The sequence below is a fragment of the Orycteropus afer genome, unplaced genomic scaffold (assembly GCF_000298275.1).
Source record: "Orycteropus afer afer isolate SDZICR_OR568_19922 unplaced genomic scaffold, OryAfe1.0 scaffold00234, whole genome shotgun sequence".
NCBI lineage: Eukaryota > Metazoa > Chordata > Mammalia > Tubulidentata > Orycteropodidae > Orycteropus > Orycteropus afer.
In genome coordinates, this window is record NW_006921821.1 from 1,149,631 (window position 1) to 1,164,273 (window position 14,643).

A 14,643-nucleotide genomic window follows, 5' to 3' on the forward strand; every position below is an offset into this window, starting at 1 on the left:
GAGCTGTTGCATTGTGGTAAACTGTGGTCAATGACATGAGACAAAGTATATGTAAATTGCTGTATGGAAAGTGAATTTGCTCTGTAAATCTTCACCCACATCACAATTACAAAAATAAAAACAAACAAACAAACAAAAAATATGATTATAAAATCTGAACATTTCCTAGACAGAACAGAAGCCTCGACCAAATCGAAAGAATGAAAATCATATCCTGAGTTGTGATGAAAGATGCTCCAGTCCCAGAAAACCATCTGACTGTTAGTTGGTCCCCCACAGTTCTTTTCAACAATCCAAACATGCTGGGTAACTTCTAAATTGTCTCTGTCCTTTGCAAGTGACAACTAATTTGGTTAGTGATTATTTGTGTCTAGCATGTAATACCAAGACCAAGCTCACTGCCATCAAGTCGATTCCAACTCATAGCAACCCCCATTGGGTTTGCAAGGCTGTAAATCTTTACAGGAGTAGATTGCCCCATCTTCCTTCCACAGAGTGGCTAGGGTTTGAACTGATGACTTTCTGGTTAGCTGTCAAATGTCTTATCCACTATGCCACCAGATCTCCTTAACTGTAATTGGTATTGAAAAAAATTCTTAGTAGAACAAAATATTGTTAAATGACAGCCAAAAGTTAACTATTTTCAACCTTTAGAGATATTTATATAAAGTTGAGTACTAGAAAAAATACACACACACATACAAAAATTAGAATTTTTGAGTTTTGCAGCAATGGAGGAGTGTGTGGGGCCTTTTGGTACATGGACACAAGAAGTGAACTGACATAGAAAGTAGCAAGCAAGCTCAAGAGTTGTCTAGTTAAAAGGGACAACTCCAGAAAGGCCAACATTTTGTCATCGCATCCATCAATGAGAAAGTGACTTTTCCAAGGACACATCTCTATTAGTTCAGAGATAGCCAGGGTATTCAGTTTATTGCCATCCTTCTGGACTGTTTTTATTTCACTCCATTGTTCACTGAAATGGGCTGGGGGGCATAGCTGGAAGACAGGGATGGGCAAGTGGTAAAGGCCTTCTGAGTTAGGACAAAGAGTTGGACAACTGGCAGCCAAGGCAAGTTTGTTTAAGTAGTAAGTGACACTGTCAGAATTGAGGACATAGAGCACAGAACAAAAAAGGAAAGACTAGAAATAGTCTCTGCCATTAGAGCAGTGACTGCACATTGTCAGCCCTCAAATACCCATGTGAGGGGAGACCTGTGACAGTACGGATAGACTAGAGACGTATTTTTTTTCAATTGAAGTAAAATTCATGTAACATAAAATCAACCATTTTCAAGTATACAAGTCAGTGGCATTTTAGTATATTCACAATGATGTGCAACCATTACCTTGAACTACTTCTAAAACATTTCATCACCGCAAAAGGAAATCCCGTACCCACTAGCAATCACTCTCCATTTCTTCTTCCCCTCAACTCTGACAACCACTAATCTGCTTTCTGTTTCTATAGATTTAACTATTCTGGATATATCATACAAATGGGAACTTACAGTGTGTGTGGCTTTTGTTATATCGGGAGTCTTTCACTTAGCATAATACTTCAGAGGTTCATCCATGCTATGGAATGTATCAGTAAGAAAGGAAAATTTTAAGACTGCAAAAGCAGAACCTAAAGTACTTAGCAAGCAAGTGAAGATGAGAAGCAAGAGAACAGAGAGAGGGTAACTGCCATTTTTTGAGTATGAATAACTAGAAGTACAGTGGTACTATTCACGCAAACAAGAAAGATAGAAGAAAGTGTAGGTTGTGCCAGAGGGGAGTTTGCTTCCTGCCACAGTGAGTTTGAAGTGCTGGAAAACATTCCTATTGGAAATGTCCACCAAGTAGCTGCAAATACAGTCTGGGGCTTAAGACAGAAAGCCCTCTGTCCTCTGATGCTGAGAGTGTTCACATACATTGGTAGCTACTTCTGTTATATGTCGTTGTTGTTGTTATGTGCCGTTATAGACAGACATAAACACATGAACTGTTCTATCTTTTGCAGAATGGTGTGTGTCCATTTCTAAAACTTCAAAAACTAACAATAAAGAACAAAACTCAGAGAAAATATTACCCTTACTGCAGAGCAAAAGTCATAGCGTATTTTGTTCTGGCTTTTATAAAAAGAACCCATTCACACAGACAACAGCTGGCATTTTCGAATAAATATCTCCTCTACCACATCTGAACCTTTTATCACTTGGTTCTATCGTTCTTTGCTTCAGCATCATATGCCAGCATCTAACCCTCCTGAGATACCTAACAGTTTTATAATCCACTTAAGAGTCTGGTATAAATATGCAGCTCCACCAGTCTGACTCCAATTCTGGAGATGAAATACTTATTTCATCCCAGTTGAGCAATTCCTCTAGTAATTTTAACACACAATAGAAGGGAGCAGTCAAGACCTTTACTCTTCTCTCCTTACATCCACCCTGAGCCGGCATTATTGTTCTTCAAAGATCCCTCTTCCCTTGCAAATCAAGAGCAATAGCAATCATTTCTTTCCCCAAAGGGCCATTCATGACTTAATGCTAAATCCCACACAAACCCATTTAAGTGTATGTAACATAATCTTTATTTGCATATGTCTGTGTGTGTGTATACCACATAACATTCTTTCAGGCAATGTCCAACCACATATACATCTTTGGTCCCACAAGGTTATAATGAAGTTCAGAAATCCCTATCAAAAATTCAGAAATGTAGCAAATGCAACAGCTTCCCACATGCAATAAGTGTGTCTCGTGTCTTTTGTATACAAAGCAATTGTGCTGCTAGGAGTATAATAATACAGCACATATATAACTTATGATACATATATCTTGACAGTCATAATAAACACCTGTTATTGGCTTATGTATGTACTGTAATGGACTTTCTATATAAAGAGTTCACCATATAAGTGTATTCTTTGACTCATAGGAAGCAGGATCCAATCTTGTGTATCATGTATCTCTTGAGTATTATAGCATTATCTCTCTGTTTTATTTTCCTTAGAAAATATTACTGTGAAGTGCATGATGGCTTCCAGGTGCAGCAAAACCAGTGCTAGTGATAGTAGCAGCAAGAGGCAAAGCAGAACTATTGACTTGGAAGTGAAACAAAAGGTTATAAAACAACACAAAGGTAGAAAATCAGTGAATGCTTCTGTTCACTATTTAAGTATATCACATTCGACAATCACAATGATCCTCAAAAAGAAAAATTCTCCAAGCTGTTAAAGGATTGGCTCCACTGAGAGGTACAAGGTTAATGAAAATGTGAGAGGGACCTGTATCAGATATGGCAAAATTGCTAATGACGTGGACTGCGGACCAAACACTAAAGCAAATCCCTTTCAGCACATTGACAATCACTGTTGTTGTTGTTGTTATGTGCGGTCGAGTTGGACCCAACTCACAGTGACCCCTCCTTGGGTTTCCGAGGCAGTATCACTACGGAAGTAGATTGCCCCATCTTCCTTCCGAGGAGAGGCTGGTGGGTTTGAACCGCCAGCCTTCTGGTTAGCAGTCAAGTGCCTTAGCCATTATGCTATCAGAGCTCACTACTAAGGCACAAAGGCTGTTTAAGATACTTCAAGAAAAAGCAGAACAAGACTACGATGCAGTATTTGCACAACATCCAAATCATGTAACAACTATTTCACAGAAAGCATTGTGGACATTAAGTGATATATGACTATATACATACACACACACAGACACACCCACATTTATATATATATATATATGGGTGGTGCAAACAGTTAATGTTCTTGGCTGTTTACTGAAAGCTTGGAGGTTGACTATACCCGGAAGCTCCTTAGAGGAAAAGCTTGATTATCTACTTCAAAATAATCAGCCTTGAAAACTCTGTGGCTTCTGGTAAGATGGCAGGATAAACAAATTATCACTACAACTCTCCCCCACAAATATAACAAGGAATAGAAAGCACCAGTGTTTGGCTTTGCGGGACTGTAAATCAGGAAGCAGAGGAAAGCAGGCAAGAATCAACAAATCACAAATTGCATACAGTAGGAAAATCAATTCTCCCACTGTCCCTGCCACTCCCCCAGCCATGCAGGCTACCAGTGGCTATGAACTAGGGTAGTAGACCCAGAAAAAGAGCCTGCTTATCTATCACAGCCCTTGTTGGTACAAAGAGATAGGATCTCAAGCTTCTGCCCTAAAATCTACAAAGTAAACCTTCCACAGGAATCCACCTGCAGTATGCCAGCATTTCCCCCACCCCCACACTGAAAACTGCAAGTCTACTGTGAGTTGCTACAGAAGGCCCAAGCAGTGGAATCTGCTCCCATAGTGAACACTCTATCAGCCTCCCTATGCATGCAATAGCTCAGGGCTCTGAAACCAACAGGACAGACCTTCCAGAGGATTAGTTAGGGTTAGTCTACCCTGACTTCCAGTTGACACTAAGAACTAATAACTGAGGCTGCTGTATGCTAGAAAGCAAGCGTCTTGAGTGGAAGCTATACCCATAGCCAACAATACTATGGGAGAGCAACAAGGCAGACTTCCCTAGGGGTCCAACTGGAGTGAGACTACCCCTCCCCCAACTGGTAACTGTAAGCTGCTGGAATGATCCGAACTCCTACAGAAGGTTCCCGACAGTGGAATCAGGAGGTGGGTCATCTAAGTGGAAACTACTCCCCACATCACCACGGGACCACTAGGGCACTGAAACCAGAAGATAGATCTCTCAGTGCTTCTGAAAAAGACTGGAGTAGAAAGGAAATCCCTCAATATGATTCAGAGCATATATGAAAAGCCAACAGTCAACATTACACTTAATGGTGACAGACTGCAACCTTCCCTTTGAAATCAGGAACAAGAAAAGGATATCCACTCTCATTACTTCTATTCAGTATTGAATTACAAATCCTAGTCAGAATAATAAGACAACAAAAAGAAATAAAAGGAATTCAGATTGGAATGGAAGGAAAATTATCTCTATTTATGGATGATATGATCTTACACACAGAAAATCCCAAGAGTCCACAAGAAAACTTCTAGAGCTAACAGAGGAATTTAACAAAGTGAAAGGCTACAAGGTCAACAAATAAAAATCAGCTGAGTTTCTATACACCAGCAATGAGAAATGTGAAAGGGAAATTAGGTAAATGATTTCATTTACAATAGCATCTAAGAAAATAAAATACCTAGGAATCAACCTAACAAAAGATGTAAAGGACTTATACAATGAAAATGATAAAGCACTGCTGAAAGCTATTAAAAAAGGACTTCAATAAATGGAAAGATGTTCCATGTTAATGAATTGGGAGACTTAATATTGTTAAGATGTCAATACTACGCAAAGAGATTTACAGATTCAACACAATCCCAATCAAAATTCCAACAGCCTTCTTTATAGAAACAGAAAAACCAATCTTCAACTTTATATGAAAGGCAAGAGGTCTTGAATAGCTAAAATGTTGAAACAGAAGAACAAATTAGGAAGACTCACACTTCCTGATTTAAAAACATACTATACAGCTACAGTAATCAACACAGCCTAGTATTGGTTTAACAACAGACACACAGACAAATGAAGTAGAATTGAGAGTCCAGAAATAAACCCACACAGCTAATAATCAACTGATTTTTGGCAAGGGTACTAAGTCTATTCAATGAGTAAAGAAGAGTGTCTTCTATAAATGGCACGGGGAAAATTGAATTTCCACATGCAGAAAAATGAAACAGGATTCATGCCTCACATGATACACAAAAATAAATTCAAAATGGCTTAAGGACATATTTGTGTAAATTAAAACCATAAAATTCTTAGAACAAGCAGGGCCAATGCTATCAGACCTAGCTTTTAACAATGGATTATCTAATATAACAAAAGCACAAATAGCAAAAGGCAAAACAACTAAATGGGATCTCACAAAAACTAACTTTTGTTCATCAAAAGACTTTAACAAAAAAGCAAAAATACAAACTGACAAATGGGAGAATATCTCCAAAAACCATATATCTGGTAAGAATCTAATAACCAAAATATATATAAAACTTTGATCACTGAACAACAAATAACCCAATCACAAAGCAGACAAGGGACCGGAATAGGCTATAAAGAAGGCTATTGGAATTTTCTTTGGGATTGTGTTGAATCTGTAGATCTCTTTGGATAGTATCGACACCTTAACAATATTAAGCCAATAGGAAGGCTAAGATTAAAAAAAAAAAAAAAAAAAAAGATGTGGCGAAACTGGAACCCTTATCTATTGCTGGTGGAATGCAAAATGGTACAACCATTGTGGTGGAGCCACTATGTGCCAGTTCCTCAAAAAACTAAAAACAGAACTACCATATAAGCCAGCAATTCCACTCCTAGGTATATAGTCACAAGACTTGAAAGCAGAAACTCAGAGACTTGTATACAATGTTCATTGCAACACTACGGACAATAGCCAGAAAGTGCTTACAATCTAAATACTCAACAAAAGATGAATGGATAGACTTATATATATACAATGGAATACTACTCAGCCAGTAGGAGAAATAAAATCTTGATACATGCTTGATACATGCTACATGACTAAAATATACCAGTCATGAAAGGACAAATATTTTATGACGTCACTTATATAAAAATACAAGAAAAGGCAAATGTAAAGACACCAAAGTTTATTAGTAGTTGCCAGGGGCAGGTAGATGGGAGAGAAAGTGAATCAATGGCAATGGAAAAATCACACTAATTGAGGGTAGGGTTGCACAGTCAATAATTGTAGTTGATGTCAAAAAGCTGTACACCCATAAAAAGTTGAATTGGCACAAGTTTGTAATAAACATATTTACAACAACAAAAAAAAAAAGAGTAGCTGCTGAGGCTGCTTATGCACAAGGAACACCTCATGGGTTCTGATTCCTTGGTTTGGAGGTTAAGGGTCATGGTTTTATGGGACATTCCAGTTAATTGGCCTAATAACGTGTTTAGTGCTTCTGTTCTGCCTCCTGGTTCACTGCATAGTGCCTGTGGTCTTAAAAGCTTGCAAGCATTCACCCAAGGAACAACAACTGGTCTCTATTCACCTGCAGCAACAGTGGAAGGAGATTCAGGAATAGGAGGAAGATAAGGAATTTGTGGATACTTGCCTCCAGGAACAAGTGCTTCCTTCGCCATGAGACTAGAAGAACTGGATGGCACTCAGCTACTGTTACTGAACATTTTGATCAAAGATACCACAGAAGAATCCTGATTAAAAGCAGAGAATGCAGAACAGAATTTAAAATTCTCATGGGCTCTACACTTTCTGGAACCATGGACCCTGGAAAAAAACCCTTGAAACTATTGTCCTAAGATAATCTTTAAACCTTAAACCAAAAATATTCCCTGAAGTCATCTTAAAACCAAATAATAGCTTAGCTTAACCAGTAAAAAACGTCTACCTTGAGCATTATGTTCTTTTAAGAACTGTCTATATGGGATCAGATTGACAATAGCAACTCAAAAGATTAGATAGGAACCTTTAGAGGCAGAGAATTTATGTTAATGAGAGAGGAAGAACTCAGAAAAGGAAGGGGAGAATGGTTGTACAACTAGAAGAATGTAACCAATGTCCTTAAATTCTACATGTAGAAACTGTTGAATTGGTCTATGTTTTGCTGTGTATATTCCCAACAACAAAATAAGTAAAATCTAAGGGGAATAATAAAAAAAAAAAAAACCCACTACGGAGCACAGTTCTACTCTGACGTATATGGGGTCTCCATGACCTGGAATTGATCCCACAACAGCTAGTTATCTATGTATATATATACTTATAGATTTACACACACACAAAAAAAAAAATATATGATTTATAAAATATACTTCTAAGTTGTTTACTACACACTTGGAGTTAAACTGGAATTTTTTAGAAAAATATCATTATGACATACCTTCTAGCAAACGTAGGCCACAGGAAAATGAGGGAAATAAAGTACCAAGAACTGTATGTGCAGAGGAGACCCACAATTAGAGGAGAAATCCCTCCAGTCTGGGTATGGGGAAGGGAGTAACAAAGTTAAAGGGCAAGGGTTACTCATGATGATGAAAGTTCTCAGAATTGAGTCTCTCCTTCAATGGAGCATGCCAATCCCTCCAGCAAGCTTTGACCACCACAGCTCTATATTCTCACCCTTTCATCCATTCTCTCATCTACAGAGGCTCTCATGTGACAACTGTATGTTAAACACTGTCCTAGGCTCAGTGAGCCAGAAAGACAAGCCTTGTCCTATGGAGCTCACATTCCAGAGGGCAATAGTGAAAGCAAGAGAAAAGAAAAATTGACAGGTTTAAGGAACAGCGGGAAGGACAGCACAACAGGGAGGAGGACAGGGAAGGGCAGGAATCAAAGGTAGCACCATTTAGGACTTTGCTATGACTTGTTTTGTGATCTGTGTGCCAAATAGAGGGCAGGGACTGTGCTGTTACTCTCATATGGGCATCCCCAGGGCCTAGGCCAGCACCTGAATTAACAGTTGGATAGATAGGTAACAACCAGATGAATCAGGAAATGGATCTAAAGAAAACTGAACTGCTAAGCGATGTCTGTAGCTTTTAGCAGGTAATATGCTGAATGCCAGGAACTCTGGTGGCACAGTGCCTAAGGCATTTGACTGCTAACCAGAAGACTGGCAATTCAAACCCACCAGCCACTCTGCGGAAGGAAGATGATGCAATCTACTTCCGTAAGATTTACCGCCTCAGAAATCCAATGGGGGTTGCTAAGAGTCAGAATCAACTCGATGGCAATGAGTTTAGTTTTGGTTTAGTTTATGCTGAATGTCATCACCAACAGTTTTTAATCTAATCAATATGCAGAATTTTTTCCAAGAAAGTATGTAGCTTCAATCTTATAATGGAAAACAAGAAAATATGATTTGCATTACTATATGCAAGTGAAAAAATATATATTCATTTTCTAGACAACTGCTAGAATATATTCATTCCTGAAAACAAAACAAAAAAAAAACCTATATTTAAATTATGTTGGCTGAGTTATATATACTGGTAGTATACAGACATTATCTGTTTACTCAACTTTAGAAGACAATCATAACGTATTTTCTAGCTCATTAGAAGGGAAGGTTCTAGAGAAAACAGGTACTGCTTCATTTTGTATGCTAGTAATAATATACCAAATATGAATACATAAAAGAAATTACCATGTTTTTATACAAGTAACACATGCATTATACAGGTTTTTTGCAAACCATGCAACCTCCTCCCATATTTGTTTTCTGTGCCCACTATACACATTACATGAGTGTGCACATTATTTATGTAGGCACATTATATATGGAAAATATGGTAATGGTCAGCTTATCAGAAAGGAAATTATAAAAATAGCTTTAGACCAGAATTCAGCAAGGTTTTTCTACAGAAGGATCAGATAGTAAATATTTTAGGCTCTGCAAGCCACATATAGTCTTTGTTGAATCATCTCCTTTGTTTTTTCTGGGTGTGTGTGTGTACAATGCCATAAAAAAATATAAAAACCATTCTCAGCTCTCAGCCATACAAACAGGCCTAAGCTTGGCGACTGCTGCTTTAGAGAACAATCACAGTCAGACCCCTGCAGTGCCAGGCTCCTAACAACTAAGCCCAGGGGGGCATCACCTTACTTTTCTGGATTACCTCTCTCAGTCTCTCCAGCTCATTCTGGAGAGCCTGCTTGGATATTTCCACTTCAATCATCTGCTGTCGGAGGGCTTCATTTTCATCTTCAGCTTTAGCACGCTTTTCCTCCACAGTTTCAAGTTCATGGTGCAATCTGACAGAGACATCTTTGGCTACCTGTATAAATGCACAGGGAATGATCATTAAGACTGGAAGCTTTCTGCCTGCTGAGGGCATATTCAAACAACTTTGAGACAGAATAATTAAGTACAGGTAGTCTCTAAATTATTAACAAGTTCCACTCCCATGTCTGTCTTTCTGAATTGGTATGTAAGTTGGAACAGTTTAGGTATGGTTTATATCTAATGTCAGTAGTCAGATGTTTCTCTTAGTGTATATGTGTGTGTGTGTGTGTGTGTAGTATATAGTGTACCTTTCTATACATAAAAAACATTAAAGAAACACTTCCAGACACACTAAAACATCTTTAACATAATACAGTACTCCTAATAATAATTTTTTGATGCACATCAGCAATTCGTGCCCATTTGTTATCATAAACCATTGTATGCACCTCAAATTTTTAATACAACAGGCTTTATGGGGGGTTGGTTTGTAACTATGGGTTGCACATAAGTCTAACATTTGTAACCCGGGACTGCCTCTAATCAGGTACAACACCAAAGAGCAAAGACCCTAGAGATAATTAATAAACTCATTAAAAAAAAAAATTTATGAAATCCACATTATGAAGAGAATATGACTTTCATCTGGAATAACAGGCAACTTTGAATAACCAGCTCTGGAGGCATAGTGCCTAAGGCATTTGACTGGTAACTAGACGGTTAGTAGTTCAAACCCACCAGCCACTCTGTGGAAGGAAGATGAGGCAATCTACTTCCATAAAGATTTACAACCTTGGAAAAGCCCAATGGGGGTAGCTATCAGTCGGGATTAACTCAATGGCAGTGGGTTTGGTTTGGTATTTTTGGATTATAGAGTATCACCAAGAATATAATTTCTGCCCAGGCTCACATGCTTTAAGTGAGAAATTAAAAATACAACTAATAATAAATAAATAAACGTTTCTGTCCACAGAAGGACAAATACTGTATTAGTTCATTACTGTAAAGTCAGGGAAGGGTTTAAATATGGAAGGAAACTTTCTTTGTTGGTGGGGAGGGGAGGGAAGGAAACAGCAAAAATTTTAAAAAACTCAAAAATATATAAATAAATAAACATTTTTGTCCCCTAAGTGAGCAGCTCTTATGACATAGTGGTTAAAGCATTTGGATGCTAACCAAAAGGTCAACAGTTGAAACCCACCAGCTGCTCTGTGGGAGAAAGACTATGCCATCGGTTTCTGTAAGGACTTAAAACCTTGGAAACCCTGTAGGGCAGTTCTACTTTGTCCTAAAGGGTTGCTATGAGTCATGATTGACTCAGTGGCAGTGGGTTGGATTTGGTTTTGGTCCCCTAAGATAATTCTGGGCCTGCCAGCTAAAAAATAAATACATAATTAATTCTGTATGCATTAAATGTTTAATGAAGTAAAGATGTAGTGAATTACTTGGTATGGCTTGTCTACCCACGGTCTTTGTGGAACCCACAAAGATTACTTGGCAGAACTATGTAAATGTGAGGTGCTTGTGGCCCACCAAGGGGATTGGATAGCTTGTTAATAATGTAAATAAGGTACAGGACACCCTTTGTGGGGGTCCGAAAAAAACAAACTCACTACTATCCAGTTGGATTTGACTCATAGCAACCTCTCCTTGGGTTCCCAAGGCAGTATTTCTGTGGAAGTAGATCACCCAACTTCCTTCCGAGGAGTGGCTGGTGGGTTTGAACTGCCAGCCTTCTGATTAACAGTCAAATGCCTTAGGAACTACACTAGCAGAGCTCTTCCTTGTGGGAGTTGTTTGTTATGTGCCATCGAGTCGGCCCCGACTCATAGCGACCCCTCCTTGGGTTTCCGAGGCAGTATCACTACGGAAGTAGGATTGCCCAACCTTCCTTCCGAGGAGTGGCTGGTGGGTTTGAACCACCAGCCGTCTGGTTAGCAGGCAAGTTTCTTAGCCACTATGTTGTGGGGGTAGGACTATGGAAATAAGGTACATGTTGGGATTGGTTAGTTTTGTCATTCCACTATGCTTAAAATGAGCCTCCTAGAGGCAGAAGGGGGTATCTCACTGCCTTCGAGAGAGAAATTGAGAATGGAGTGCATTCTTGGACCCAAGGTCTCTGTGCAGAGAATTGGCAGAAACACTGGCACAAGAACTGAGAGACTGACATGAGTCAGAGTGGTGGGCTTGCTACCCCATGGAGTAAGAAAGCTTTTGGGCAGGCATGTTGGCAGAATGGGGTGCAGCTAAGTGCACCTATCAGCAGAGCTTAACGAGCTTTGTAACACTTGCCTGCATAGGGCAGAGGCCAGGCCAAGGACCAACAAGAGGCAAGCCTAAGAGTTTGGCTGAGGGGAGGCTGCCCTGATTGAAGAATTCCTGAGCATTCCTAAGCATTCCTGAACCTGAATTGTAGCCTGCTGCTTCTCTAACAAACCCCACATTTGTGAGTATTGTTTGTGAGTTCTGTGTGGCCACTGTGATGAATTATGGAACCCAGCAGAGAAGTAATGACTGATGTGGAAGGGATGGTTGGTGTCAGAATTGGAAAAAAGGTTGGAGAGTGGCAGCATTCTCATAATGATCCACCTTGGACTGCTGATGGTGATTCTGTCTCCCCCTCATGAAGTTAAGAGGAGGTCAGAGGAGGATGTCACCTCCATTCCCTTTTTGGCAACCTTGGAAACCCTATATGGCAGTCTGCTTTGTCCTAAAGGGTTACTATAAGTCAGAATTGATTCTATGGCAGTGGGTTGGGTTGGGTTTTGGCCCTGTGGTAGTTAAGATTGTGTATCAACTTGGCTGCACTCTGGTTTTGAGTGGTTTGGCAGTTGGAAGATGTAGTTACTACCCATGATGCAATTATATACACCCCCATGATGGAACCTCCTATAAGCACCTAATCAATTGAGGACAAGTTGCCTTTAGGGTGTGGCCTGCTTCCAGTATATATAGTAAAGCTTTGAGAAAGGTTTTTGGCACATTTTGGGCTGTGTTGCCTACTAACCTTGGGACTGTGTCATTTTACCTGCTGATCTTGGGTTTATCAGCCTCAGCAGCCAGCAGCTGCATGAGTCAGAAGAAGCCTCTGGCTCCAGTGGGCCTGGAACAAGAGGCAGAGCTGAAAGCCCAAGGTCAAGAGATCTTCACCCAGCCCCTAGAGCTGGCACTCTAGCCTCCTAAACTATAAGAAAATAAATTCCTGTTTGCTGAAGTCATCCACCTGTGGTATTTGTGTTATAGCAGTACTAGAGAACTCAGATACATCGCCTAAGGTAATACTGGACCTGCCTGCTAAAAACAGTAACAATAGTTCTATATGCATTAGATGTTTAACGTAGTCAAGTTTTAAACTATCTACTGTGGTTCTGGTGTGGCAAATGCTTTAATGTTAAATGGAGGTGAATATTTTTACTTTCTAGCAGCAAATGAAAAAAGACACTTTGGAAGGGAAATATAAATCACCCTTAAATTACATTGAATGACACTTTGTTAGTGGTTTATAACTTTTATAAAATTACAAAGATTTTTTTCTTGTTATCATAATGAAAGGCTAAATGAGGTTTCACAAGTATTCCTATAATAAGGAGGACAGTAATGAATAATTTATCTCTAGATAAATGATTTGATAATCGGCGTATGAGAGACCTATGCTGCCCATGGAGAGAGAAATGGTATAAGGTCTGGAATTTCTCCACCTTCATTCCCATTTCTGCCAATGGTCCTCAAAGATACCCCTTCTCTTTCAGTTAAATAACCACTACTCAAGTCCCACTAGGGTCATGAGAATTTCAGATTTTCCGTATCCTAGAAACTTAAATAACATACAAATGTTATAAGTGATTATAGTCAACTTTTAAGTGTGGCCTTTAAACTATAATTGAATAGATAACCGATAGATTTTTTTAAAAAATATTTCAGATCTTTAGAAAGCATTTCTGTACAACTTCTTTCCATTTGTCCAACCAATAGGTAGGTCTTATTGGTTATTACTATACAGCCATTACTACGATTTTCCAGTTCATATTATCACAGACTTAAGTCTTGGACTATCGACAGTTATATGACTCCATATCACCCTATAAGGCCCAAATGAAACAATGTTTACACTGAAATCTGCTGAGACAAATACAAGCACTCAAAAGAATATTAAAACAGTGAGTCAGTGGGTCAGTGAGTTGGACCTACACTTCCAGATGGAGGTCCTGCTCACATACCTTTAAGTCCTGCTCTAGACTCCGGATCAGCTCACCATCCACATCCCCAGTCTGAGCCACCTTCAAGCTTTTCTGCTCTGCTTTCCTGAGACGGTACTGCAGAATTCGGCAGTTTTTATTCGCACGGTCCAGTTCTCGCCGAAGTTCCTGCAGCTGGTAAACATCTTCTTCTAAATAACTGTCCCTCATCTCTTCCATTTCAGCACGAAGTTCATCCAACTCATCCTATACAAACCAGAGTACAGTTATAAGCCAAGCCCATCAAAAACAGGTGGTGTCCCTCTCCCCCATCCTGCACTCCTCAACTCCAAATAATAAATGTTTGCACCTGTAACCCACCAGCTTAGGGCCACACATGTGACACGGGAGAGGAGCCTCTGCACATGGCTCATGTGAAGTAATATCACCAAATGTCTGAACCCAAAATTAAAAACCAGCCTAGACTATTCACAGCAGCCTCCCAGAACATATTCCACTCCTAATATTTCCTTGTTGTTGTTGTTGTTATGTGCCATCGAGTCGGACCAACTCATAGCGACCGCTCCTTGGGTTTCTGAGGCAGTATCACTACAGAAGTAGATTGGCCCATCTTCCTTCCAAGGAGTGGCCGGTGGATTTGAACCGCCAGCCTTCTGGTTAGCAGTCAAGTGCCTTAGGCACTACGCTACCAGACTCCTTACATAATCCTAATT

General features: G+C 39.5%; 1 protein-coding gene across 1 annotated transcript in view; it reads right to left on the minus strand.

Moving 5' to 3' along the window:
- MTCL1 (microtubule crosslinking factor 1) overlaps positions 1 to 14,643 on the minus strand; it is a 235,857-nt gene that overhangs the window by 203,371 nt on the left and 17,843 nt on the right. The window contains 2 exon segments of the mRNA XM_042782073.1: positions 9,628 to 9,786; positions 13,952 to 14,176. Of these exon segments, the coding sequence (XP_042638007.1) occupies positions 9,628 to 9,786; positions 13,952 to 14,176 (384 nt within the window).